This window comes from Heterodontus francisci, chromosome 18 (genome assembly GCF_036365525.1).
Source record: "Heterodontus francisci isolate sHetFra1 chromosome 18, sHetFra1.hap1, whole genome shotgun sequence".
NCBI lineage: Eukaryota > Metazoa > Chordata > Chondrichthyes > Heterodontiformes > Heterodontidae > Heterodontus > Heterodontus francisci.
The window spans coordinates 52,903,817-52,928,850 of NC_090388.1; the positions used below are offsets into that span (position 1 = coordinate 52,903,817).

Here is a 25,034-nt window from a genome sequence, read left to right on the forward strand (position 1 = left end):
ATCACTTTCTTTAACCACTCAATCTTTTTTCTCTACTGAAAAGAAGTTCAACTTTATTGGAATAAAATTTGGTTTGACATGGGCACAAAACAGACGGTAAGGGATCGGCCACTCATATACAGCCAACCCAATATTCTTTTCCATTGGCCCAAATAATTTAATTTCCAAAATCATCCTTGTCAGTCCTCTCTGAACCATCTCCAATACTATATTGTTCTATTGATATTATGATGCCCAAAATATTATTCCATATTTGGTTTACTAGTCATCTATTTTCAACATTAGAATAACCTGTATTGATTTACAGTAAAATATGGATGAAGCTAAATGCTTTCATTGAATGATTTATAATCAAATCCAAATCATTTTAATTTTTTACCTTTGTTAATTACCCATTCATGACCTGTCAATTATCAACAGGGCCAAGTAGTCTAAGTGACTGAATTCAAGAAATGCAATCATTAGCTCATAAACATTCATGGCTTCTGGTCCCTGAAAAGATGTATAGGTTTCAATCCCACCATTTCATGATAGACAGCTGAGTGGTTACAAGGTAATCCTTGCTTTATAAAAGCAGGTGAATTGTAGTTCTCTTTGAGACATTCAATTGCCATCCCTTCATGCTTTGGCCTGACAAAGTCTTCCACTACAGTTCCAGGATGTGTAAGATTGCTGTGCAGCATAGCTCTGATTTTTTTTGCCTATGTTTCAAGCTCTGGCTTGTGCCAGAAGACCCTTAAATACCAACACATAGTATTCCCTGATCACTGAGATGTATTCCATAATCAGTAGGCACTGCATGGAATCTTAGGGTAAATTTTCAGCTTATGTGCTCCTGGAATGGAGCCTTGCCCACTGTGGGCACATATATAAAATGGTATGGGTGTAGTTTTGAATGTTATTTATCACCCTAACATGTGTCATTGGGCCATGAAGCTTGTTATTATCAGCAAACTTTCACTTCACCAAATTGTTTATGAATAGTGTGGATAGCAGGGGATAGAGAACAGATTCTTGCAGAATTCCACTAGTCAGGATTCCAACAGTTACTCCCCAACTTCAAGAGCATTTTTCTCTTTGTCACCTTCTGCCTTCTATTGCCAAGCCAGTATTCAATTTCATGAGCTTTACTCTTCCTTAAAAGACCATGTGGAATTGTTTAAGCCTTTTTGTGATAATTGATCATAAATGAATGTAAATTCACAAAATCACATGAACACAATTCGTGTGCCATTACCTTTAATATAATTTCTACTGTAAAGATACTAGTGAAGACATAATCTGCATAAGTAAGGACCTATAAAAGAAGAATTTAGTGTTAAATTCAATCTAACAATTTTCTATAAGAAAAGAATTGCAAATGTAATCAAATAGAATTTTTAAAAAATGGATATAGTGACCATGTGCATACTCAATAGGGGATTCAAAGAATATTTAAATTCTAGCAGATCTGACGTGGATTTGCTGATGGTGAATCAGACAGTTTGCTATTTCATAATATAAGTGGTATTTATACCATGTAGATGATTACATCAGGGCCTTGCATTTATAGTAATTGAATATGTCAAATTCCATTTTTATTAAATAGTGTTTCGGGATTGTTCCTGGTGCTTTGAGTACTGAATTCCTTGAAACTCTTCTTCATTCTGTGAAAACCATAAATGATTGATGTTTATTATATATATATACATATTTAATTTTTGTTGTTTTCCAGTTTTAAAGCTGAAACTACATTGTAAGATTACATGCAAGATGTAACAGATGTAGTCAGGAATGTCAAGTCATAGTAATGCCGGTTTAGAGGCAGCAGTTCAGGAGCAAATTTAAAAAAGAAAATGTGCACCATAGATTTAAATACTGCCAGAGAAAGATCAACTGGATCACAGACTCCATTGGGAACTGTGAATACTGCAAACAAAAATACAACAACAAAAACATTAGTGCAGTGGAACAAACTCAAAGCAGCTGTTCAAAAAGGCTCCCAAAACCAAAAACAATTTCCAAGAAAACTGGCAATCATTAAAAATTAAATTACCATCAGAAGTATACCAAGAGGATCACAGACTTCATCAGAACTCTGAATATTGTAATGTATGTAAATAATTAAGGTACACTAGCACAGCTCCACTTCAGGAGAGGATTTTCAACAAGTGAATTATCTCAGGTAAATGGTATGTCCAGGATAGCATTAGACCTCAAGAATGAACCTTCAGGAATTGTAGCTAGCAATCATCACAATCAGAAATAGCATTGTCATGACAGAGGGACATGTCCTGAGGAAAGCAATGGAAATGAGGATACTGCATCAATTAAGGTTAGTAAAAGAAAAAAATAGAAAACGTTGCATAACTACCGAACTAATAATATAAGGAAACAAATGCTAGGCACTGCCCAACACTGCAGACGTAATAAATTCCTACAAGAAAAGATAGCTGAAGGACAAGATGCAGGCCACTCTCCCCTAATTCACTTACAACTGCACTTTCAAACTCCCAACGATTAAGTTTTTGACCCTCCATTGACCACAATACTTTTGCAACTGCTTATCTGCTGAATTACTCTCTCACTTTCATAAGAACATAAAAAAGATGAGCTGGAGAAGGCTGTTCAACAAGATCCTGTCTGATCTCCTACCTCAACTCCACCTTCCTGCACTATCCCCACATCCCTTAATTTCTTTAGTACTCAAAGTAGCCTTTTGACTTTGGTACCCTTGTCCCCAGTAAAGCCCTTACACTCTCCTACCTTGGTCATTCTGCCTGTATAGCCTCCATTTCACCTCCCTACAATCCAAGGAGGTAGACCTAATGATATCTGGTGCCCAATTAATTTGACCATCCATCACCAGATATGACTTGACCACATCAAGCACTTTTGGTTGGTCAGGCTGGGGTTCAAAGAACATGCCGTGGCTGGATGAGGCATTGCTCTCCAGGGCAGTGGCAACTCTCAGCGCGCACCGGGCCCTTCCTGTGGATCGCACCAGCTGCAGTGTCCTACGGCTTCCAGGCAGGCGAGTGGCTTCGGCCAGCGCCTAGCTTGCTAAGCAAGAGAATGAAAGGTTATTGGGGATGGTTGGCAATGTGGAGTCGAGGTTACAATCACATCAGCCATGATCTTATTGAATGGCAGAGCAGGCTCAAGGGGCTGAGTGGCCTACTCCTGCTCCTAATTCGTATGTTGTATGTTTGTATTGAGTCTTCATCTCCTCTGCCAAAACTGCGCACTACTCCAGAATCATCCTAGAACGCAAAGGTGATTCCCCAGCTTTTTTTCTCCACTGCAAATCATCTCCTTAAGCCCTTCTCCTCTAACCCTCACCTCCAACAACAAGTACAAGGTGCTTATGGACCTTATTGACACCAAGATTGAGTCTGTATATTCAGCTACCACTCCCCCTCTTCCCCTTGCTCATCAAACCAAATTTCTCTCAAGGTTACCCCACCATAGCCATGAACCTGCATCTTACTTTGGTGCACGTTACTCTTCTCATGTCAGCTCATCTTGTCCATTAGATCCACTTGCTACTCTTGACTCAATTCCCCTAATCTTTATGACTATATAACTTCCCTTCCTACCCACCCCTGCCCCCCCTTGCTTGTTAACATTGTAAATGGTTACTTCTCCTCCCTTTCAAAAATGGAGTCATTGCCCCTGTTCAAAAATACCATGCTCAACCCCTTTTGGGAGGTGCAGTGGGTGGCCTGGTCCATTTTAACGGCTGGGCCTCATTAACAAATCACCAAATAGTTGCCTGTCTGAAACAGCTGTCCACCATGTTTCACTGAATAATGCATCGAAGGCTGGCACTCAACTCAGAAGGCAGTTAAAATTGCATCTGGCTACTATCTAAGTGATAAGACTCCATCTGCATATATTTATGAGAGTCTCACCTGAGTCAGACAGACCTGCCATGGAAGGCCCTACACCGGCATTTGGATCATAAAATCAGGGGCAGCAGCTATGTTTGGACCTTGTGGCTACTGATGGAGGTTGGCAGCCAGAAGGTCCAAATTGATCAGAAAATCTGGAAGGAGGCCAATAACTAAAGGTGACCCTACCTTCCACATCTTCGGGATGCTCTCAAACCATGTTGGGGTTTCAGGGGCAAGCCACAGTATCAAGAATTCTGGGAACCCTGCCCTAGGATCCTCAGCAAGTGAGCAACACTGAAATTGAGGAGGGAGACCAGGACTGCCTGCCCCTGCTCCCCCACAGCACCCCACCCCTCAGCCTCACCACACCACGTTATAATATGTCCATCCGACATGTGCCTTCTGCAGGTATAGGCCAAGCTCTTTCCCCCCAGGAAAGCCTTGGAAATTTTGGGGATTTGTAAAAGAGACAGAAACTTGACCATCTGTGACTCAGGTGCTTTTACATGAGAGTTTGTGTCTGGAAAATGAAGTATTGCCTGGGGGAAAGGAGCAGGAAAACTGACTTTTGTCTTGTGTGGTTATGAAATTACTTTACTGCAATCAATTCCATGCACACATTTTTAATAATTTATATTTAGCATTGTTATTTTTAACATTTAAAATGAACCTGTCCTGTTGCTGTGTAAAAGACTTAATTGACACTGGGTGTTCGTGGCTGACATCAATGTGCAGGATGCTCAATTCAGTTAATACATGATGACATTCTCAGCGAAGGATCAAACCCAAGGAAGGTTAAGCCAATTCTGAGTTCATTTGAAATTCTTGAAGCTACTTTGATATTTGTTATTGCCGGTACATACCACTGCTATTCAGAAAACTGTGAACACTATGAGAATATAAATCACATTTTAACTGTTTGAATGCAAAAGACATACTATTTGTCTTAAAGCTTCGTATTTTTAAACTTACTTGGTTTCTTTTTGTATCCTGATGGACAGGATCTTCTGCTGCCAAGGAAATACTGCTCATGAGGATGAAGAACAAGATGAGATTTGTAAAAATGTTGTCATTGACGATCCTGTGGCACAGCACCCGAAACCTACAAAGTAGGTTTGTATGAGATGATAGTAGTAATAAATCAGAAGTGAACAGTTTTTTAAATTATTCCTTCCATTTTCTTGGCTCCTAACCCAACTCAACTTCTATATATCAACACATGATCCAAAAAAGGTGCATCAAATGTGATTCCTGAATCAAATTGCCAGAAGATATAGTATTAGAGCAATAGGATGTAATTACAGACCATCACTCTTTTTCCTGTTTTACCACCATAAAATGCCCTAGATAGAAAAAGCCTGCCCTCTTAAAGAAGCTTGAATACAAATATCAGTTGAAAATGATAATCCATCCCATTAAAATTCATTCTACAAGCAATGTGATGATTAATTCCAAGGGAAGATTATATGTTCACACAGCAACAAACCCTCAGGCACAAGAAAAATATTCATTATTGCAAATGGTAGGCAAGTGAAAATGTAAAGACCATCACTGTATATCTTATACTTCATACTATATTTCTGAAATAAACCCACCTAAGCTTTCAATTTTGTTGATCTAAAGCATTTCATTATGCTGAATAAAGGAACTGAACAATAAACCTGCCAATCAACTACAAGTGAGTTGTTTTCCAGATTTTGGTGGGGAGTCCAATTGACAAATTACAGCAGTGTGTTTATCTCTTTATCTCCAATCTTCCATTGACATTTTTTGTTTTCCGAGTGTATCTGATGCTTGTGGGCACTGCAGTTCTTTTCTATGGCTAAAACTCTTCAGGTATAGCTTATTTCTTTTTAGTATTTGTTTCCTCTGGATCATATTCAATTAATGTTTTTTGTTGAGTGAAAATTTAATTTTTGTGATTAAAAATTAAAGGGGCTAAATTGGATAGCCTTGGTAAGGGCACCTGGAAAATCATAATATGATTAGGCAGAGTAAGCATGGATTTTTGAAGGGAAAACATTCATAGAGCTATGGGGAAAGTTGAGGAGGCATTGGGACTAGCTAAATTGCTCTTGCAGAGAGCTAACGTGGGCTCGATGGGTCAAATGGTCTCCTTCTGTATCGTAACAATGATTCTATGAAAGGGAAATTGTGTTTGACCAATCCATTAGAGTTTTTTGAGGATGTAGCTAACATGGTGGATGAGAGGGAACCAGTGGATGTAGTATATTTGGATTTTCAAAAAACATTCAATAAGGTGCCACTCAAGCGGTTATTACACATGGGATTGGATGTAATATATTAGCATGGATTGGGGATTGGCTAATGAAAAGAAAGGAGAGATTAGGAATAAACGGGTCATTTTTGGGTAGGCAGGCTGTAACTACCAGGGTACTGCTCATTTTTGGGTTGACAGCTGAGGGGGAGGCTGTGGCATAGTGGTAATGTCACTGGACTAGTAATACAGAGACCTGGGCCAATACTGTGGGGACATGGGCTTAAATCCCACCACAGCAGATAGTGAAATTTGAATTCAATTCATTAATCTTGAATTAAAAGCTTGTCTAATAATGACCTTGAAACCATTCTCAATTTTTTTTTAAATCCATCTGGTTCACTAATCTCCTTTAGGAAATGAAAGCTGCCATCCTTACCTGCTCTGGCCTACATATGATTCCAGACCCACAGCAATGTGGTTGACTCTTAATGGCCCTAGCAAGCCATTCAGTTGTCAAGGGCACAGAGGGATGGGCAACAAATGCTGGCCTTGCTAGTGATGCCCACATCCCATGAAAGGAAAAAAAAACTAACAGGGTACTGCAAGTCTCAGCTATTTACAATATATATCAATGACTTAGCCAAGGGGGCCCAGTGTAATGTATGCAAGCTTGCAGACAATATAAAGCTAGGGGGAAAGTAAGCTGTGAGGATGATACAAAGAGATTGTAAAAGGAAACAGACAGGTTAAGTCAGTGGTCAAGAATGTGACAGTTGGAATATAATGTGGGGATGTGTGAAGTTATCCACTTTGGAAGGAAAAATAGGAAAGCAGAATTTTTTTAAATGGCAAGAGACTGGGAAATATTGGTATTCAAAGGGACCTGGGTGTTCTTGTACATGAATCACAGCAAGTTAACTTGAAAGTACAGCAAGCAACTAGGAAAGCAAATGCTTTGTTTGCTGTTATTACAAAATGATTGGAGTGTATGAGTGAAGAAGTCTTACTGCAATTGTACAGAGCCTTGGTGAGACCACACCTGAAGTTCTGTGTACAGTTTTGGTCTTACTGAAGGAAAGATATAGTTGCCTTGGTGGGAGTACAACAAAGGGTCACTAGACTGATTCCTGGAATGACAGGACTATCCTATGAGGAGAGAGTGAATAGACTAGGCCTATATTCCCTAGAATTTAGAAGAATGGGAGGTGATCTCGTTGAGACTTATAAAATTCTTATGGGGCTTGTTAGGGTAAATGCTGGGAGGATGTTTTCCTTGACTGTGGAGTGTAGAACTAGGGGGCATAGTCTCGGAATAAGGGATCGGCCATTTAGGACTGAGATGAGGAGAAAACTCTTTACTCAAAGGGTTGTGGATTTTTGGAATTCTCTACCCCAGAGGGCTGTTAATGTTTAGTCATCGAGTATATTCAAGACAGAACTCGATAAAGTTTTGGATACTAAGGGAATTAAGGGATATGGGGATAGTGCAGGAAGGTGGAGTTGAGGTAAAAGATCTGCCATGATCGTAGTAAATGGCAGAGCAGTCTCGATGTGCTGAATGGGCTACTCCAGCTCCTATTTCTTATGTTCTTATTTTCTTATAAAGTCGGGCCTGGGATCACGATGTGCGATTACCCTGTGCCCGATCAATGTGATGCAAGCAACACGCAAACTTTGTGCTGCCTGCTCATTTCTAAGATTGTGGCCTGTAGTTCATCGCTGACTGTGCTGCTGAATGACTGCATGCCTCAGCAGGGGGCCCAAGTTCATGCGAGGCAAGCACCACTTAAAGCTATCCTGCACTACTTCAAGCCAACTGCACCTCTTCAAGGCGAAGTGCATTCTGCCTGCAGCAGAGGCTGAAACTGCTTGGACAATATTTGAAGACCTTCAGGAAGGAACCGAAGTTATGCAAGAAATGAGACAAAAGAGCATGCCCCTAGGTTTTTGGATACCATGCTGGGATCATTAGGGCAGCAGATGGACTAGAGGAGAAAGGTTCTCTTCCTTCAGGGAGACAGGAAACCTTCCAGACAAGTAGCCAGAAGGCAGTGGGAGCAAGTGGTCATGGCGATCAATACCACCGGTCTGGCACCAAGGACCTTGATGGAGTGCCGCAAGAAGTTTAATGACCTCACACCAGTGATCAAGGTTGGTGAATGCATCCTTCCATGACAAATCCTACCAACTGCAACACTAGTCTCACATTGCTCCATCTATATCAACAATGACTCAAACCTCACATTCATATGCTTCACCTCACCCTCACACACTTAGCACCGCTGCAAGCACTCACATCTCACAGTACAACCTGCCAGCCATTCCACTGTGCCAAGCATATCATTCAAACATATCACAACACAGTCACTTACCCACTTCCCTCTCTTTTATAAGAAAAGGTGACCCATAATAGACTAAAGCAGCAGCAAACCAGCAAGGGGCAGGCATGGCTGCATGTGCTGACCCCCATGAAGGAAACGGTGCTAGAGATAATTGGAGTGGCAGTCACGGAGGCAGCGGTTAGCAGCATCGCTGAAGCCATCGAGGATGACAGTATGTTCCTGCTTAATGCACCTTCTCAAATTCCATTTCACCCTCATCCCTTAACCTGTTATGATGTCCAAGCTGTAGATAGGTTAACCATGAATCTTCTTGCTTCCCCAACCTCCCTGCTCTTCCCTCACCCCAAAACTCCCCTGGTGCAATTATGCTTTCAGATACCCAAGAACTGCTACCGTCCAGTCAGTGGTGCCACAGGCTGAAGGCCTAGAGGGAGTGCAGACTGAGGAGAAAGAAACATTATCACTTGATCCGACACTCACAGTCACCTGTTTAGATACTGGCATTATGCATACTTTACAGGGTATTATAGAGGTGGGAACTGCATCTGGTGAGTCATTGGGCATGAGTTGGCTGCAGCTAGGCCAGAGGGAAAGGATAGCACCTGTGCCAGCTCCCTGGTGGGTGAGGTCACGAACAGGCTCTGCTGCAGAAGATTCAGATGAGGTCTTCTATGGGGAAGTATACAGAAAAAGGCTGATGGGTATGCACACAGAAATGCTTGGTACATTGCCAGGCCTCCAGAGAGCCAGTTATCATGGTCAAGGAGCATGGAGGAGTCCTGTTTCAACTTGGCACAGAATTACTGTCATGCTAGGCCCCCACCTGTCAAGAAGGAGGCACATTAATTTTGTCATGAACATTGATTTTAAATTGTTGCTGCAGCGAGGAAATGACTTTTTAAACAGATCAGCTGTGGCTGGAAAAGACATTTGCATATTAACAGACAGTGCTTGAAAGGACAAAGGACCATTCCCTAACACATTCAAGCCAGGTATTGTGTATAAGAGGAGCATTCCAAAGACTGCTCAGGTGACACAATCCAGGACTGGTTAGACCAGCTGGTCACATGACTAACTGGTTGTTCCACGGTCTTTTGAACTAGCCACAGAGATTTTGAACTGAGAAAGCAGAATGCTCCTGGACTGAGAAGATCTCTCCTGTCTGCTCCCATCTCTTTCTCACAAGCCTCTGAATCCACTGAAGACACTTGAACCCCAAGAGAGAAAAGTCTCCTACAGTGAACAGGTTCTTCTATGGGGAAGTGTACAGAAAAAGGCTGATGGGCCCCAATGAAAAGCAAGATCTACCTACAATCAAGGACTCTACAGTGAGCCAGAAGAACTGTAACAAATGCTCTTCAGATAGTGCCTCAAACTTTTCCTCTTTATTTTTCTTCTGCTCTTTTCTGTCTCTATTTGCATGTGTGTATCGCGTATGCACGCTAGCATGGGCATGTCGTGTAGGCCTCAACCGAATTAGAGTTTAAGTTCAAGTTTAATAAATTTCAACTTTTCTTCTTTAAACCTAAGAAAACCTTTTTGTGCTAGTTGCTTTGTATAATAATTGAAAAGCGGTGAACAAGGATCCACCAAGGGGGAGCGAAAAACACAGTGGGCTGTATTTTATTGGGGTGCCACCGTCTGCGGTGGCACCCTTTGAACTTTGTGGCGTGCCTGCATTCGCCAGCTGCCGCCAAGCCCCTGCGATATCAATCGCGGGGGCTCATTAGAATCACGGTGCCGAGCCGCCCTCCCCATATTACGTGGGGAGAGGCAGGACATTCAGTGCAGTGAGAGAGTCTTTGACAGCTGTGCAGCAGATGCTGGGGCCCTATTTTAAGCACCCCAGCATCTGTTTCCTGACAGCTGTCAAAGAATACCTACCTGACTACTGAACAGTGGGGCTGCTGTCAATCTGGCAGCAAAGCAGAAAGTCCTGGAGAAATCCAGCAGGTCAGGCACCATCTGTGGAGAGAGAAGCAGAGTTAACTTGTCCAAGTTCACAGACCTGAAAGTTAACTCTGCTTCTCTCTCCACAAATATTACAAAGGTTTACAGAGAACACACTGACACAAATGGGAATGCACATAGCAATGTAAATACATCTTTCACTAAATGTTCCTCACCAGCATGTGTGTCCTTTTCTCTGTGTGAATGATGTGTGCCAACATGTAGCATCAATGTCACATCCCTTTGCACCATTGGCCCTTCAGGAGAGCCAACGTATGCAATAACATCATTGCCATGTCACCATTACTCATGAGCGTCTCCACGGACTCAGTGACATGGACACTTGCTCAGTCAGCTGCTGCCTCTAATGGTTTACATAGGAATGCTCCAGATGTAGACTGGTGCACAGCAGGTGAGCAAAGGTGATGTGTGGCTTGCAGAGCTCATGTCAGTTCCTACGGAGCAGACAGCCTTTGTCTGATAAGCCACTTCCGTACATCCCTAGCTCACTGCTAGCCCTGCGTGCAGAGCCTGGGTGCCATCTGCCCGCCCATGTGTCTTTCATGTTGTTGGTCCTCAGCGTCCTCATAGTCCGAGGAGGAATCCTGTTGACGTCTCTCCTCATCATGCCAGGCCTGGTCCCTATTAGGTGCGTAGTTGTGTAGAGCAGCAAAGAAAGGATCTGGCCTTTTCGGCCCATAGTACAGGGCATCACCCTATCCATCCAGGCATTGGAGGCGCTCTTTCAGCATGCCGTTCACCTGCTCAATGGTGGCTCATGTAGCTCAGTGGCTGGCGTTGTATCTCTCCTCTGCAGCAGTGGTGGAGTCTCTCACTGGTGTCAGGAGGCATGTCTGAAAAGGATAGCCCTTATCTCAAAGAAGCCACCCCTCCATCTGAGCCAGTTTAGTGAACAGCAGTGGCAGCCGTGACTGGCACAAGGCCCAGGTGTCATGGCAGCTTCCTGCGAAGCGGTCACACATTTGCTGCAAGCATCTGCGGTATTCACATACCAGCTTCACCTAGATTGAGAGGGTTGCTTTAATGGTGACGTCTGCAGATGGTAGCTTGGCAGTAGGCCTGATGGCCACATGAGTGCAGTCTATGAACATTATAACCTATGGTTATCCGGCAATGGTGCCAGAACCAATGGCCCTTTGGGCCTGGCTGTGAGAGTCCATCCAGAAGCGGACATCCTCACTGACTCTCTGGTGCACGGCATTGGTGACCTCCCTAATGCAGCGGTGCTCTGCTGGCTGTGTGACCCCATGAAGGTCTCTGGTGGGCCCCTAAAAGGCTGCAGAGGCGTCAGGCTTGAGAACCGCTGCCACTATGAGGAACAAAGGCATGGGTTGTCTACTGGAGCCTATGGGCAGAAGGCCATCCTTGAGTAGGGCACAGAGACATGCCACCACCCTCTCTATATGCGCGATCTCCTCCGACACTGGTGCTCTGACATTCGATGGCATGTCATGTGGGGCCTGTAGATGCACGGCAACTGTAATGGCGAGCTCCCCTTGGGGGCTGTTGCTCATGACCGGGGACCTCTACATGGATCACACCTGCCTGTTGATATTGCCTCTGGTGTATACAGATCCTCATGTGCAGAGGATCACACAATGTAGGATGAGCCATACCTATTTCCATGGAATAAATAAAGGTGAACCCTGCATGTATTCGAAGGTTCCAAACAGGGCATGGATTGGTGTTGACGGGTACATCAGCTGCTTTCCTGGATCAACTATGTGGCGTGCCATGGCATTGCCCATCTTGGCCAACACTCAGAGTAGCACAGCATGACCACATCAAGATCCTACCAGCTGAATCGATTGACCCCACCATCCATAACACCTTAATGCTCCTGCCCTTTCTGGCACCTTCCCCACACACAGGCTGCCTAGTGTGTCATTGCCCCCTCACAAACACAGAGCATACACTGTTAACGGAGGGAGGGTACATGGTACCTCCCTTCATGCCAGCACTGCTTTCCCTCCAGCAATCCCAGACCCCCTCCCTTTCAAAATGCAGAGTTAGACCCCTGTGTATCCCCCCTCCCTCCTCCCTTCCGTAATGCAGAGTGAGGGCCCGCCGGCTTTTCTATCGTGAACGGGACAGCACGTGACGGCCGCAGGTTCAACTAAAAATCCGGCAGTGTCGGTGGAGAGGTGGCAGGCTGCATAATCAGCATAGGTAAGTAAGTATTACCATATGCTAATTGTGGTGCCGACGCCTTGCGGCAGGGTGGCCGAACCGCAGCCCACCGCTGCCAGTAAAATGCGGCGGGCCCATCTTGATGTCGCGGGTCGAGGCGGGCCTCTCCCTGCAGCATTTTACCAGCTATGCGCCATGAACCGCGGCATCAAGGGACTGGTAAAATTCAGCCCAGTGTGTTTAAAAATAATACCCTGTTACGGTAAGACCAGGTGAAGGCTGAGAGGGACCCCTACACACCTTTCGCACCTGCTCGTAACACTATGCTCAGAGCTTGGAGCCCTTGGTGGCTAACTCCATGCGAACACTTGAGGATCCAACTGTGATGCAGAGTTTGATGGTCGATCTCTCAGGTTCCATACAGTGTCTCCTAAAGTCTCCTAGAGCGAACAAGCAGAAACCACTCAATGTCTGAGTGCTGCCATGGAAGCTCCGGTGGACATCCCATGCCTTTGTTCCTCATAGTGGCAGCGGGAATGCTTGGTGCCATGCAGGCTTAGACTGACTGCTTCTATCATGGCTGTGGATACCACTGCTCAAAGGGGCTTGCAAGGTCACTTGCAGTCCAGCAATTTGTGCTTCAGCAGATTACTAGGATTGGTAAACCACCACCCCTGGGGAGTAGAAGTGGCTCCATGGAGCACAAGTCTGTTGTGCTTTCTCAATGAAAGCATTCGTGGTCCCACCACTGCCCCTCCACCAGTGCCCCTGCTGCTATCAGTGAGCCGGCTCAAACTGCTGCCACCCATGCTGAGGTGGTGTAGCCCGAAGCCGGACCTTCAAGGTCCAGATCTGCTAGACAGTGACCTGCAAGGCCACCTGCCGTCAGCAGTCTTCTACTAGTCATGCTGCAACTTTTGGAGCACTAGACCAGGCAAAGGCACCCGCAAGATAGGCACTAAGGGAATGCACAAGGGTGATTACCTGAGTATTGCACAGAGTGTTAGATGTGTGATTAGATAAAGTTGATATGGAATGGATGTTTTGTGGTGTCTTTTATTTCAGGATTGTGGGCCAGAGGATGCTGTGATGGTCTACAACAGAGGCCATCCCCTTGCTGAATAACTAAAAATATTTCCCAGTATTGTAAGAGTGGTGTCACAAAAATATTTAAAGCTTTTCAAGACTATACAGTTCACAATTATTGTGTTTTTATCCAATAATGAAATGCTTAGCAGTTCAAAATATGAAGGCACTGGACTGCCTTTTCAAGGGGTAATCTATTATCAAATAGCACTGTATTCCATGCAACGTTTTACCCCAATTCCTCGCTGTTAAAACTACGATTGATGTTTATTTGATGCCAGTTCCCATTTCATATTTCTAGATCATGTTGTATCTATCAGCCAAAATAGACATATATACTGGATGTATAAGAAATGTTCATACTTTGCAGAAACTACTTCTAACTCATCTTTCATTCAAGCGTGAAGGCTATTAATGTAACTACTCCAGAAGCCCTTCTTCAGGAATATGTGAATGACAGTTATATTTCTAGTCGAGCAGGGGAGATTAGGGGCAGAATTTTTGTCCCCAGATGGGGGCAAGTACGAGGGCTCTCGGAGGGCCGGTTTCTCGGCACCATCTAGCCCAGGGACAGGCACTAACATGTTACACCACGGACATTTGACAAAATTATCGACTCAGCCACCAACATGGGGCAATTAATCTTTCTATAAAGTGTAAAGCCAATCTAATGCCATCAAAACACAGTCAGATTTAGAACGCATTTCTCCCAATTTACTGAGTACCTGGCATTGTTTTTGCTTGTACAAGTAGTCAATGTCTATCCGCACACTTGATGTAACGATGCTGAGAATCCGGACAGATGTTCATCTGTCAGATGTGATCTTGATGTCTTTCTCTCCCCCTATCCCGCTCCCCCTCCCTCTCTCTGTCCCCCCACTCTCTCTCTGTCCCCCCCTCTCTCTGTCCCTCTCTCCCCCACTCTCTCTCTGTCCCCCTCTCTCTCCCCCTCCCTCCTTCTCTCTCTCCCTCTCTCAGTCTCTCTTCCTCTCTCCCCCTTCCTCCCCCTCTCTCCCCTCCCCCCTCTCAGCAGTTTCTGAATTTCAGACAAATTTGCAGTTTTCCAGCAGTTCTGATTCTTTTTTTAAAAGCCCACTGGAAAACCTGAATCTGTCCGAACTGCTGTTCCCGCTCTCAGCACCTGTCACCTGTCAGCTAGGAAACTGCGTTGCGATTTTTTTTTACAGCCGCTCTTGTCTGGAAGAAGAAGTTAATGGGAAATTTTTCATCCCTGAAATTATCAGTCAAGGAACTCAAAATCTTTTACCATGGACACAGGTGTTACAGACATGTTGCTGACCCCTGATGCAGCCCCTGGGCCATTTTCCCAGAGGCAGAGTGGGGATCAGAAGGGCAACATGCCCACAAGCAGCGGGTAGCCAATTGAGAGACGATAATTGGCCTTAATTGGCCATTTACAAAGAGTAAAGACTCTCTGAGGTGTTGGGGACCAGGCCAGCTGCATGGAGATGGCCTCCCAGCATCAGATGGGGGATCCAGTGCTCCAGGCAGGCTTTGAGGCCCTCCCCACCTGTCTCGCCACAGCTGTAGCCACAGGTCACCCTCTGTAGGGCTCCAACTTCACAACGGTGGACCAGCTGCTGAGGGCATTTTTGAGTTTAAAAATTTAAAAAGGTTGAGAGAGGGTGCCTCGAGGTGAAGGCATCCTCTCTCTCTCTCTCTCTTACCTGAACTGCAGGCTGCTGCTCCTTCTGTGCTGGAGGGCCTTCTATTGGCCTTCCAGCTTCACGAGCCCGCCTGCCATCCTTAATTGGATGGCAAGCCCACCCTCTGGCCACTAATTAGCCAATTCAGGGAAAATCACTGCGAGGCATCAGGGTCCCCACCCAAACCCAAAATCCTGCACTCGGTTTATTTGATGCGCATACAATTAAGGCCCTTTATCATACAATTTTGTATCCTCAAAATTCCTTGGGGACGGTAGGGGGGCAGTGTACATGGGATGCTGAGCCTAATCATGTTTTCATCATGGCATTCACACACATGCAGTTTCGAGCAGGTGTTGCAGCATAGCACTTGGGAATGCGTAAACCAGCGAATTTTCCCTCTTCCTAACTCGTAAACACTAAGGACTGATGTAGCGTTGAAACTGTTATGCTGGTCGAGGTCGTCATTCTTGGGTTCTGTCTTCATCTCACTGCTGCCACCACGTAATGAGAAGTTTTTTATGTTGTCTGATGCAACATAAATGAGATGCGTGGAATCCAGGTTGTTAAAGATCTCAAACAGGTTTATTAACAGCTAACAAGTATATACAGTGCAGAGCTAATTGTTTATAGAACTTGCCTCTAGCTGTTACAGTTACAGTGAGTCTAGCTCTGAGTCACATGACTGTGGCCTGGTACTTGGCTCATTAGCATATTAAGATTTTAAAGGTACATTACTCTTAAAGGCAATCACTCAACAGAGATCACTCGCTCAACTCAGACAAGGAGTTAAATCTCAGGTCTTCCAGGTTAGTAGAACAAAGTAGCACATCATTTACCCACTGTATCATCAAAGCAGCCTTCTAAAACAACTATATCCAAATATATTTGGAAGCATTGTGATATACCTTATTCCATTTTACACTTAGTTAATTAAAAACATACTAAAATAAATCCTACCATGCCTCAAAAAATTACTTTGCATCACTTGCTATTTATTCTTCCATTATTTCTCTGCACCTTGTATCACTTCATAGTTAAGGAAGTGGGCCATTGACCTGCTTCCTGATAGCTGCCAGTGTGACTCAAGTGACCACTGGGAAAGAAATCAATCCAATGTGACCTGTGTTCTGATTTCCTGGCCTTTGCTTGCTTCCACAGATGTCACAGCTGAGATCAGGAGCTCAACACATGAGAAATCATAGATACATAATTCTGCTGTGTTAATGTGTTGCATTATGTTGAAACATCAACACGCTTTTCTAGTTAAGGATGTATATAACATTCAACGTGAAGGTCAAATGGTTGTTACCTGTTTGTAGTATTGAAAACAAAGAATGCACTGGCATCAGGCATGGGAACAGCCTTTTCCTTTATATGTAGTTCAGAGAGTGGCCGAGGACGTGGTCCTACAGGCATTTCCGGCTCATCGTCATCTTCATCTCCTGAAGCCAGAAATTTAAATCTAGTTATTACATCTATGTAATTAACAGAATAGCCTGATCATTGCTTTTTAGGTCTGAGTTGTAAGTTTTTCTGATATGCCCTTGTCTGACGAGACAAATGGCATAAATTTGGCACAAAACATATTAAATTGCAGCCAAATTAAAAATTTGGTTTCTCTGGTTTCACTAAGACGCAGTGCCTTTAGGGTAAAAGTACTTATCAATTCCAGTGTGACACCTGGATCCAAAAACTTGCCACACACTTCAGTGTGTGATATGATTTCATGAGATGTATCAAAACTTTTCTATAGTTGCTCAGCAGTATTACTCCTTGGGCAAATGAACGCAGCCTAGTAAGTAGGCTTAACTTGTGTTTTAACTTTGGTTTTGTAATTTATCATTATCAGAACCACAAGATATGTTGCTTCCTTGTAGCTCAATCACATTTGCACATTAACCTCTACATAGTACAGTCAACCCTATCATTACCCTCTGCAATTTCCTCTACGTAACATATTTGAGCTTTGCATTGCAGAACACGTTCCAACTTGATGTATTACGTTCTGTGGAACACGTGTCAGTCTGTGTGTTATCCAATTTTGTGATCTGCATTTACATCTAGAATATTTCTGCAAAGTCTTCCAAATCATCCAGGCCTAGTAATGTCTTTTATGATGCATGTTTAAAAGTTTTCAATTGTGTCATATTTTGATTTATGCATTCTAAGCTTTCAATAGGATCATTTGATTGACCATGACATTTTTTTTTTTAGAAAACCTGCATATTTTGTAGATTCCTGTCTGATTTTTAAAGAAATTCCTTCATCAAATTACAAAAGAGACATGATAATCAACGATTACCTTGATGCATTATCACTGATACTGACCTGAGACAATAATTTACATTTCTAGTCCTTCAGTCTAGTAAATAAAAAAAATTATGGTTTGTGACAGTAGATTTTTATTTTAATTCGCTTGGCTCTTGTATCCCCCATATTTCACACAATATGTATATCATGCTTCTTGATCAGGAGGCCAAGCTGATCTAGTTCACAAGTATATCCCTGCAAGGTTCACCATCCCCTACCACCTCCACCACCCCTTTATGATTTCTCACCCTCACAACACGTAACTTGCCTTACGTTAACTAAACCTCAGAGGGCAAATCAACTTCGGCACTTCCAGATACCCAGAAATAGATTACCTGCCTGCTCTGTCAACTTGGATATTCCCTTCTCTTGACTTCTGACCCCTAGTAATCGCTAGTCATTGGAAAACGTGCAGAGAAACTCCCTCACGAAAAGGGCAATAGGCAAATTCAAATGGCAGAATTCTCTTTTAATGAAGAATACACTTGACAAAGCTGCTCAACTCTTCCTTCATTGTGTTTATCCTACTTCTTCTGTTTAATAACAAGTACAGGTAAACCGAATAGGAAAGCACACTCTTAATTCTTTTAATGTCCTGTTAATTCAAATTTTTAAAAAAACAACAAATGAACAGGACATTAAAAGACAAGACAGAATTCTGAGTTTCTCTGTAAAATCCCCAGAAGTGTTACCTGGGAATTCATTGGTAGGGTAAGGATTCTTCTCCTCATTCTCCTCAACCTGGTAGTCATCCAACCCAATCTGTGAACATGAAAAGGGGTTATTGGTGAATTTTGGAAATACTATTCATTGTTCATGTACCTTTGAAAAAATATCACAAGTGATCAATGATTTGAATGGATTTGTTGGGGAGAGCAACTTAATGGCACATTACTAAAATATTTTATACCAGAAATAAACAATAATGGGAAAAATGCCCTTTGCCCAATCCTGACTTTTCTTATGTTTATATGTTCTTACCCAGAAATCTGTTATCCTGTGTATGATACTAAAGTCCAATTAGATGAACATGCTTAATTTCATTTTACCATCTACAAGAGCAATCCCAAAATTGTATGCTGGTAGCAGCCATATTCCAAATCATGAGTCAGTGGTTTAATTTATGATCACACTGCCGAGCTTGCAAAAATATGTTGTTTTCTTCATTCATATATGCACCTTGGGGTGTTTTACTATGCTAAAGGTGCTGTATAAATTCAGGTTGTTATTGTTGTACATAACTTGTTTGCAAATGAAAACGGACATCGGCAGACTGTTAATTGGCTCGGGGGAGAGTTAGGTGTCCAATTAGTGGCCACAGGGGCAGGAATGGAAGCGGTCCTGATTTAAACAGACCATGACAGCCATTATTGTGGCTGCTGCATTCGTGCATTAATTGCTGTATTACTGATGGAGCAGGAAAGGCAGAGGGCTGGAACCCAGGGCAGGGCTGCCCCTCACTTTGCTGATGCAGAACTGGAAGTCCTCCTCACGGCAGTGAAGGAGATGAGGGAGGTCCTCTTTCTGGAGGGTGAAAGGAGAAGGATACCCTCCCAGACCAAGCAGGCTTGGATCGAAGTGGCGGAGGCCATGAGCAAACAGAGTATGCTCTGAAGGAGCTGTATGCAGTGTAGAAAAAGATTCAATGACCTTTTTCACTCTGGAAAGGCGAATGCAATGCCAGACCCTCAGGACAGGCCTTTGGGTATTCATCCTCTTGCATACACTCCAGCTGAGGAGCCTGAGGATGCATGTTTCTCCTGCACATGGGAGGAATATGTGCACAGGGTTTTTACTGACCCCTCAGCAAGGTTCAGAGCACTAGTGCTGCCAAGGACTTGCCAGCACTGATACATGCAACTTCTTATGTCATTAAGCTGTTGGCAGTGCCTTATTTCGCCCGCTTTTTTTGTTCTTGCAGGAGAAACGGGCTCAAAATTCCCGTGAAGGGCCCAAACAGGAGGAAGGGTCCCCAACCTTCACATCATCAACACCATGGAAGAGGAAATACTGGAGATTGCCAGGGCTGCTGACCACGAGCAAGTTGGGAGGTGAGATGGGCATCTCTGGTGGAGAGAGTGAATAGAAACTAGAATGCATAGAGTAAGGGGGTTCAGTGCACTCCTTCCCATCCGACAGGTTGCCAAAGACTCAGCTGCACTGGGAAGCCTCAGCACTGCAGAGGCTTCTGCTCTCAAAGGCTAGTTCTCATGATGTCCTCTTGTGTCTCCCACAGCTTTAAACATTAAGGTGGAAGGTCGGATTTCTGTTTCTGCACCAGGCCAAGCACTGCCAGAGGATGCCTCAGGGCAATCACCAATACACCTTACAAGCACACCCTCCACCAGCTCAGATACAGTCACCTCGGCAGGTCCTTGCGTGTGCATAGATACGGTGGCACTGGGTGATAAGCATGTCACGAATGTGCAGGGGGAGATGCCAAAGGCAAAGGCAGCTGTGGGCAATCCTCGAGGATGGCAGACACAACCCTGCTCAGATGGGCACAAATGCAGGGCCTCAGAAGTCACAAGAAAGGAGGCTCTACATAGACCAGCAGCAATAGATACATTCCCACAAGTCAGAGTTCCCTTAGAAAGTTTGCGGTCATGGGCTGAGAATAGAGGAGTCCATTCAGCTCATGTGCACTGCCATAACTCAGGGAATTGAGCACATGAGCTCCTTTATTGAGAGAGTGGCCAACCTCATGGAAAACCATATGCGGTAACACTCGGAGTACATGCAGGAACTGTGCACTGACGTTCACAGATTGCATTCCACACTATGTAGCCTTGACCGGTCAGTGGCGCTGATGATGCAGAGATGTTTGGAGGGGATGCCAATTGCACCCAGCTGGTGGTCCCCTCCAGCCATCCAGAGTGCCAGCTAAGGGCTGAGGCAGTGACCGAGGAGGATGAGGATGCCACCCATCATACAACACCATCATCAGCCACCTTTGCCCCTTTAACTAAGGGACCATCTGTGCAGCAGGGTCCAGTGATGGAGGCTGCCCCTGCAATGATGCCGGTGCAGCAGCCTCTGGAGGTACCTATTGTGTTACTGGGATCTTCACACAAACTTACCAATCACACACTGAAAATGGTACCAAATACATTGGGTTCTTTTTATTGAAGACTCACAATACTATATACAAGTTACAGGAGAGCTCTACATGCACATCTTACTAGGGATCAACACAACTCCTACTGCTGTGTCACATGCTGTATGAAATCACTTCCTGCAGTGATAATGGACACTCATTATTTACATATTCCTTCAAAGCAATATTACAACATCCCCCTTTTTTCTTAAGTAGAACATTACACAATAAGAATGAATCACATAACATAACAGGATTGCTGTGAACACTATTTACATAAAAGTTATTCCTCCATCCATCATTTAAGAGAGCTAAAATGTATAGGTGGTTTACTAATACACCTGGATCTCGTAATAGCAGAACTCTTCTGAGATCTAGAAACATCACTGTGGTATTCTTGACTGGTCGATGTAGACATATGCGTATCCTGTACATTAGCACTGTGCTGGTTGTCCTCACAGTGGTCTTCCACAATTTCACTCTCAGACCTCACCTGCGAACGTGTTCTCGTCGCTACTGGAGTATTGGATAAGATGCAGTTGGACAATTCCGTCAGGTGACATCTGTTCCTCCTCAACGTCTATCCATTAGTTGTTGTGGCTTCGTATGATCTTGGCTCACTGCAAATCTTAGATATCTCTGCATGGAACCAGGTTCCTTCTGTTTTGTGAATAACTCGAACCTTTTGCCCCACATGTAAACTAGGCAATTCCACACCTGTATGTTGATCATGTGTAGACTTCATCTTCTCCTGCTTCTCCAGAAGTCTTTCCTGCACTGATGCAAACTTGGACAGATGACGACCCAGAAGTGTCATTCTGATCTGCCTCCCAAACATGATTTCGGCTAGTGACAGTAATCCCATGTCTAATGGTGTTGCCTGTAAATGCAACGTAACAATCTGGAAATCTTGCCCTGTTTCCCTGCACTTCACAATAAGCGATTTAACCATATGCGCCATTCCCTCAGCGAGACGGTTGGATCTAGGGTTATGTGAAGAGGCTGTTACATGGTTTATGCCCCACTTGGCACACATAGCCTGAAATGGTTTGCCTGTATATTGTGGGCCATTATCTAACACAATCTGCTCCGGTATACCAAAAAGACGAAATATAGCACTCATCATATTCACTACAGATGTGCTCGATGTATCCCTCAACTGTCTGATGATTGGGAATTTTGAAAAGTAATCTGTGATTAAGAGGAAATAGTTACCACGAATGGTGAACAGATCCATTGCAATCCTCGACCAGGGATGCAATGGGACCTCGTGAGGGTGTAATGGTTCCCTATGCTGGTTTGGCTGATGTGCTTGCCATGCCTCGTACACCCTCACGGCTCTCTTGATATCACAGCTAATCCCAGGCCAGTACACAGTTTCTCTTGCCAGGCATCTCATTTGCTCGATGCCCATATAGGCCTGGTGCAATTGCAATTGCGACAAAGAGATTCAGGAATCAGCACCTGTCTTCCTTTAAATATCACACCTCTTAAGATACCTAACTTGTCCCTAAATGGCCAAAAGGATCTTAGGTTGTCTTGAAACTCCTGTGTTGTATCAAGCTAACCATTGACAACAACTCACCACAGTCCCTTCAGCAGTGGAAGTTTGTCAGTTTCTTCTCTAAGCTGGTTGCAGTTGTGCTGTCCAAAGCTCATCAAGTCAGCATTATGTACATCTTTGACCTCTATATCTTGTCAACTTGTAGGTCTAATGAAATATCCGCTGTTTTCTTCAGATTTGGCATCCGCTCAATGTGTCCAATGTAACCATCCTATTCCCTTGGTTTATAACGGACTTCAGAGTCATACCCTTGGATTTTGACGAGGAACATCAGTAGTCTAGGTGGCACACTTGTCGGAAGTTTATGCCATATCATCTCCAAAAGGTTGTGATCCGGTTCCACATTGAACTGCTTACCAAAATGCTATGTTTGAAACCTTGTAATGCCAAACATTGGAGCAAGTGTCGCCTGCTCTGTGTTCGAGTAGTTGCCTTGTGTTGATGAGAGACGCTTTGAAACAAACACGATCAGTTTTCCTTCCTGCATAAGGCAAGCTCCTAGCCCTTGCTGTGATGCATTGACTTCCGAGACTGTTTCCTTTCTTGGGTTGTAGTATTGTCTTCTCTGACAATGACTGCTTAGGTCCTGTTGCCACACAAACGGAACACCTTTTCTTAGCAGTTCTCTTAATGACGATGCTCTCTCGGCAAAGTTGGGCATATAGGGTGCTAAAAAATTGACTAACCCTAGACATCATTGCCAATCTTCTTGGTCTTGGGATGTAGGCATAGATTGCACGTCTTCTATTTTGCTTGGATCAGCACATATTCCATTGTTCGAGTAGGTCAAACCAAAGAAATTGATGTGGCTTACATTTACTTCGCACTTTTTGCTGTTTAAAAACAAGTCTTTCTTTTCTTGCTGTTTCCATCAACACACGCAGATTTCGATCATGCTCTTCCTTAGTGGCACCCATGACTGCACTGTCATCTGCTATACATACAAAACCTGGAACATTTTCGGTAATCCTGTCCATGTGCTGCTGGAATAGACCTTGACTTACAGATATGCCAAATAGTACTCTCTGGAAACAGTACCTTCCAAATGGTGTTCTAAACATGGTGCATTCCTGTGATCCTTCTGATAAAGGCATGGACCAATAACCATGTTTCGCGTCTAATTTGGAGAAAAACTTGGCTCCAGCAAATCTTGGGTTTAATTCTTCCAATGTCGAATTCTATTTGGACACCTCTTAAGAACACACCAAAATTATTCCATCTTTGTTCAGTACAAAAATAATAAGGCTCCACCAGTCAGTGTGTTGTTGCACACAATGAATAATGCCATTTCATTCCATATTATCTAATCCAGTCTTCAGCTTTTCCTGGATGTGTACACCGCACTTCCTAGGTTGGTCAATTGAAGGAATTGCATCTTCTCTTAAATGCAAAATGGTATTACCTTTGAAGCTCCCAATAGCATCAAACCTGTCTGGGTATTTCACCTGACTCGAAAGGATCATTTTAACATTTTCTTCCACCGATGTTGCATTGTTGATTTCATGTATGGTCACAACTCCCTACATGCCGGTAATCCTGCTACTGCCAGACCATTTGTGTCTACCAAGTAGAAAACTTGCGATGACCATGCAGCCTTACCATAGCTGCATTTTGATGTCAGTGTACCGATACAATGGATTGGCAACCCGTTGAAAACTGTTAGCTGGCTGTCGTAGGCTGTACCATTGACTCCCATCGGTCAAGATACATATCTTTTAAGATTCTTAATGGCAGAATGTTGGCACTAGCTCCGGTGTCAATCTTGGCTTTGAGCATGTGTTTGCCATTCTTGTTTGGACATATAATGTTGATTATAGAAAAAGCCACACATCGTGCCACATTAACAGTGTGGAAAGCCTGCTCATTTTCAAGTTGAAAAGCTTTCTTCATGGCATCTTTCATCTAGTCTGTCCTGTTACCAGCCTCATGTATGCGTCTGTGCTTGCATTGACTTCTGGCACACTCTTTGTAGCTGCTACCAGTACGCTGCACAGACTTTATATTTGACCGTGGCTTATTGTAGCCTCTGACCATACTGCCATAGCCAGATTTCCTGCACTGATTTGCCCAATGCCCTTCCAAGCCTCACACCTTGCAGTGGTCTTAAAATGCCAGACAATTCCGCGGCTGGTGTAGGAGACCACACTGCCCACAGGATTTATTCTCTTTTGGCGCCTTGACCACTTCGCCAATAGGCGCAGCCACCCAACGTTTGCCGTAATGGCTTCATACATCCTACCATCTTTCAACAAGGTGTCTATATCAGGCCCTTTCTTTTTTTCCAATAGGTCTCTCAGGAAGACTTTGATTGGCGTTGAAGCAATTACAAGTTTTCTGACAACTCAGCTTCAGAGAAATCATAGTCTCTGCCCTTATCATGGCATCAGCTTACAAACTGATCAATTGACTCCTTAGGCTGTTGTCTGAATGCTGTTAACGCTACAAAGTGAATCCTGAAATTCACCTTTACACAGAGTTGATCTTCCAGAGTTTCGGAGCTTCACCAGGTCTTTTTGATCCTCATTGGATAGACCCTGATGCATTAACTTGTCAGGTTCAGCAATGGATGAATCCAAGAAACATAATTCCATTCTCTAGAAAGCTTAAACTCGGATAGCATATCTGTGGCCTTCCAATTTATGACCAGAAATTTAGTAGCCATCATTCCAATGCTCCTTGCTTCTCAAGGATCCTTCTGGTTTACTGTGGGTTGGGCTTCCTTCAATGGAAATATTAAACAGTACTGCAGAACTGCTGTGCCTGCAGCT

At 43.8% G+C, this 25,034-nt stretch overlaps 1 protein-coding gene across 5 annotated transcripts in view; it reads right to left on the reverse strand.

The window, feature by feature from the left end:
- The window catches only part of cacna1c (calcium channel, voltage-dependent, L type, alpha 1C subunit), a 1,113,964-nt gene that overhangs the window by 313,292 nt on the left and 775,638 nt on the right, over positions 1-25,034 (reverse strand). For all 5 annotated transcript variants that reach the window (XM_068050762.1, XM_068050758.1, XM_068050759.1 and 2 more), the window contains 4 exons: positions 18,298-18,367; positions 16,605-16,737; positions 4,848-4,977; positions 1,238-1,297 (listed from right to left, as the gene is read on the reverse strand). In XM_068050762.1, coding sequence (XP_067906863.1) covers positions 1,238-1,297; positions 4,848-4,977; positions 16,605-16,737; positions 18,298-18,367 — 393 coding nt within the window. The remainder of the gene's footprint in view (positions 1-1,237; positions 1,298-4,847; positions 4,978-16,604; positions 16,738-18,297; positions 18,368-25,034) is intronic.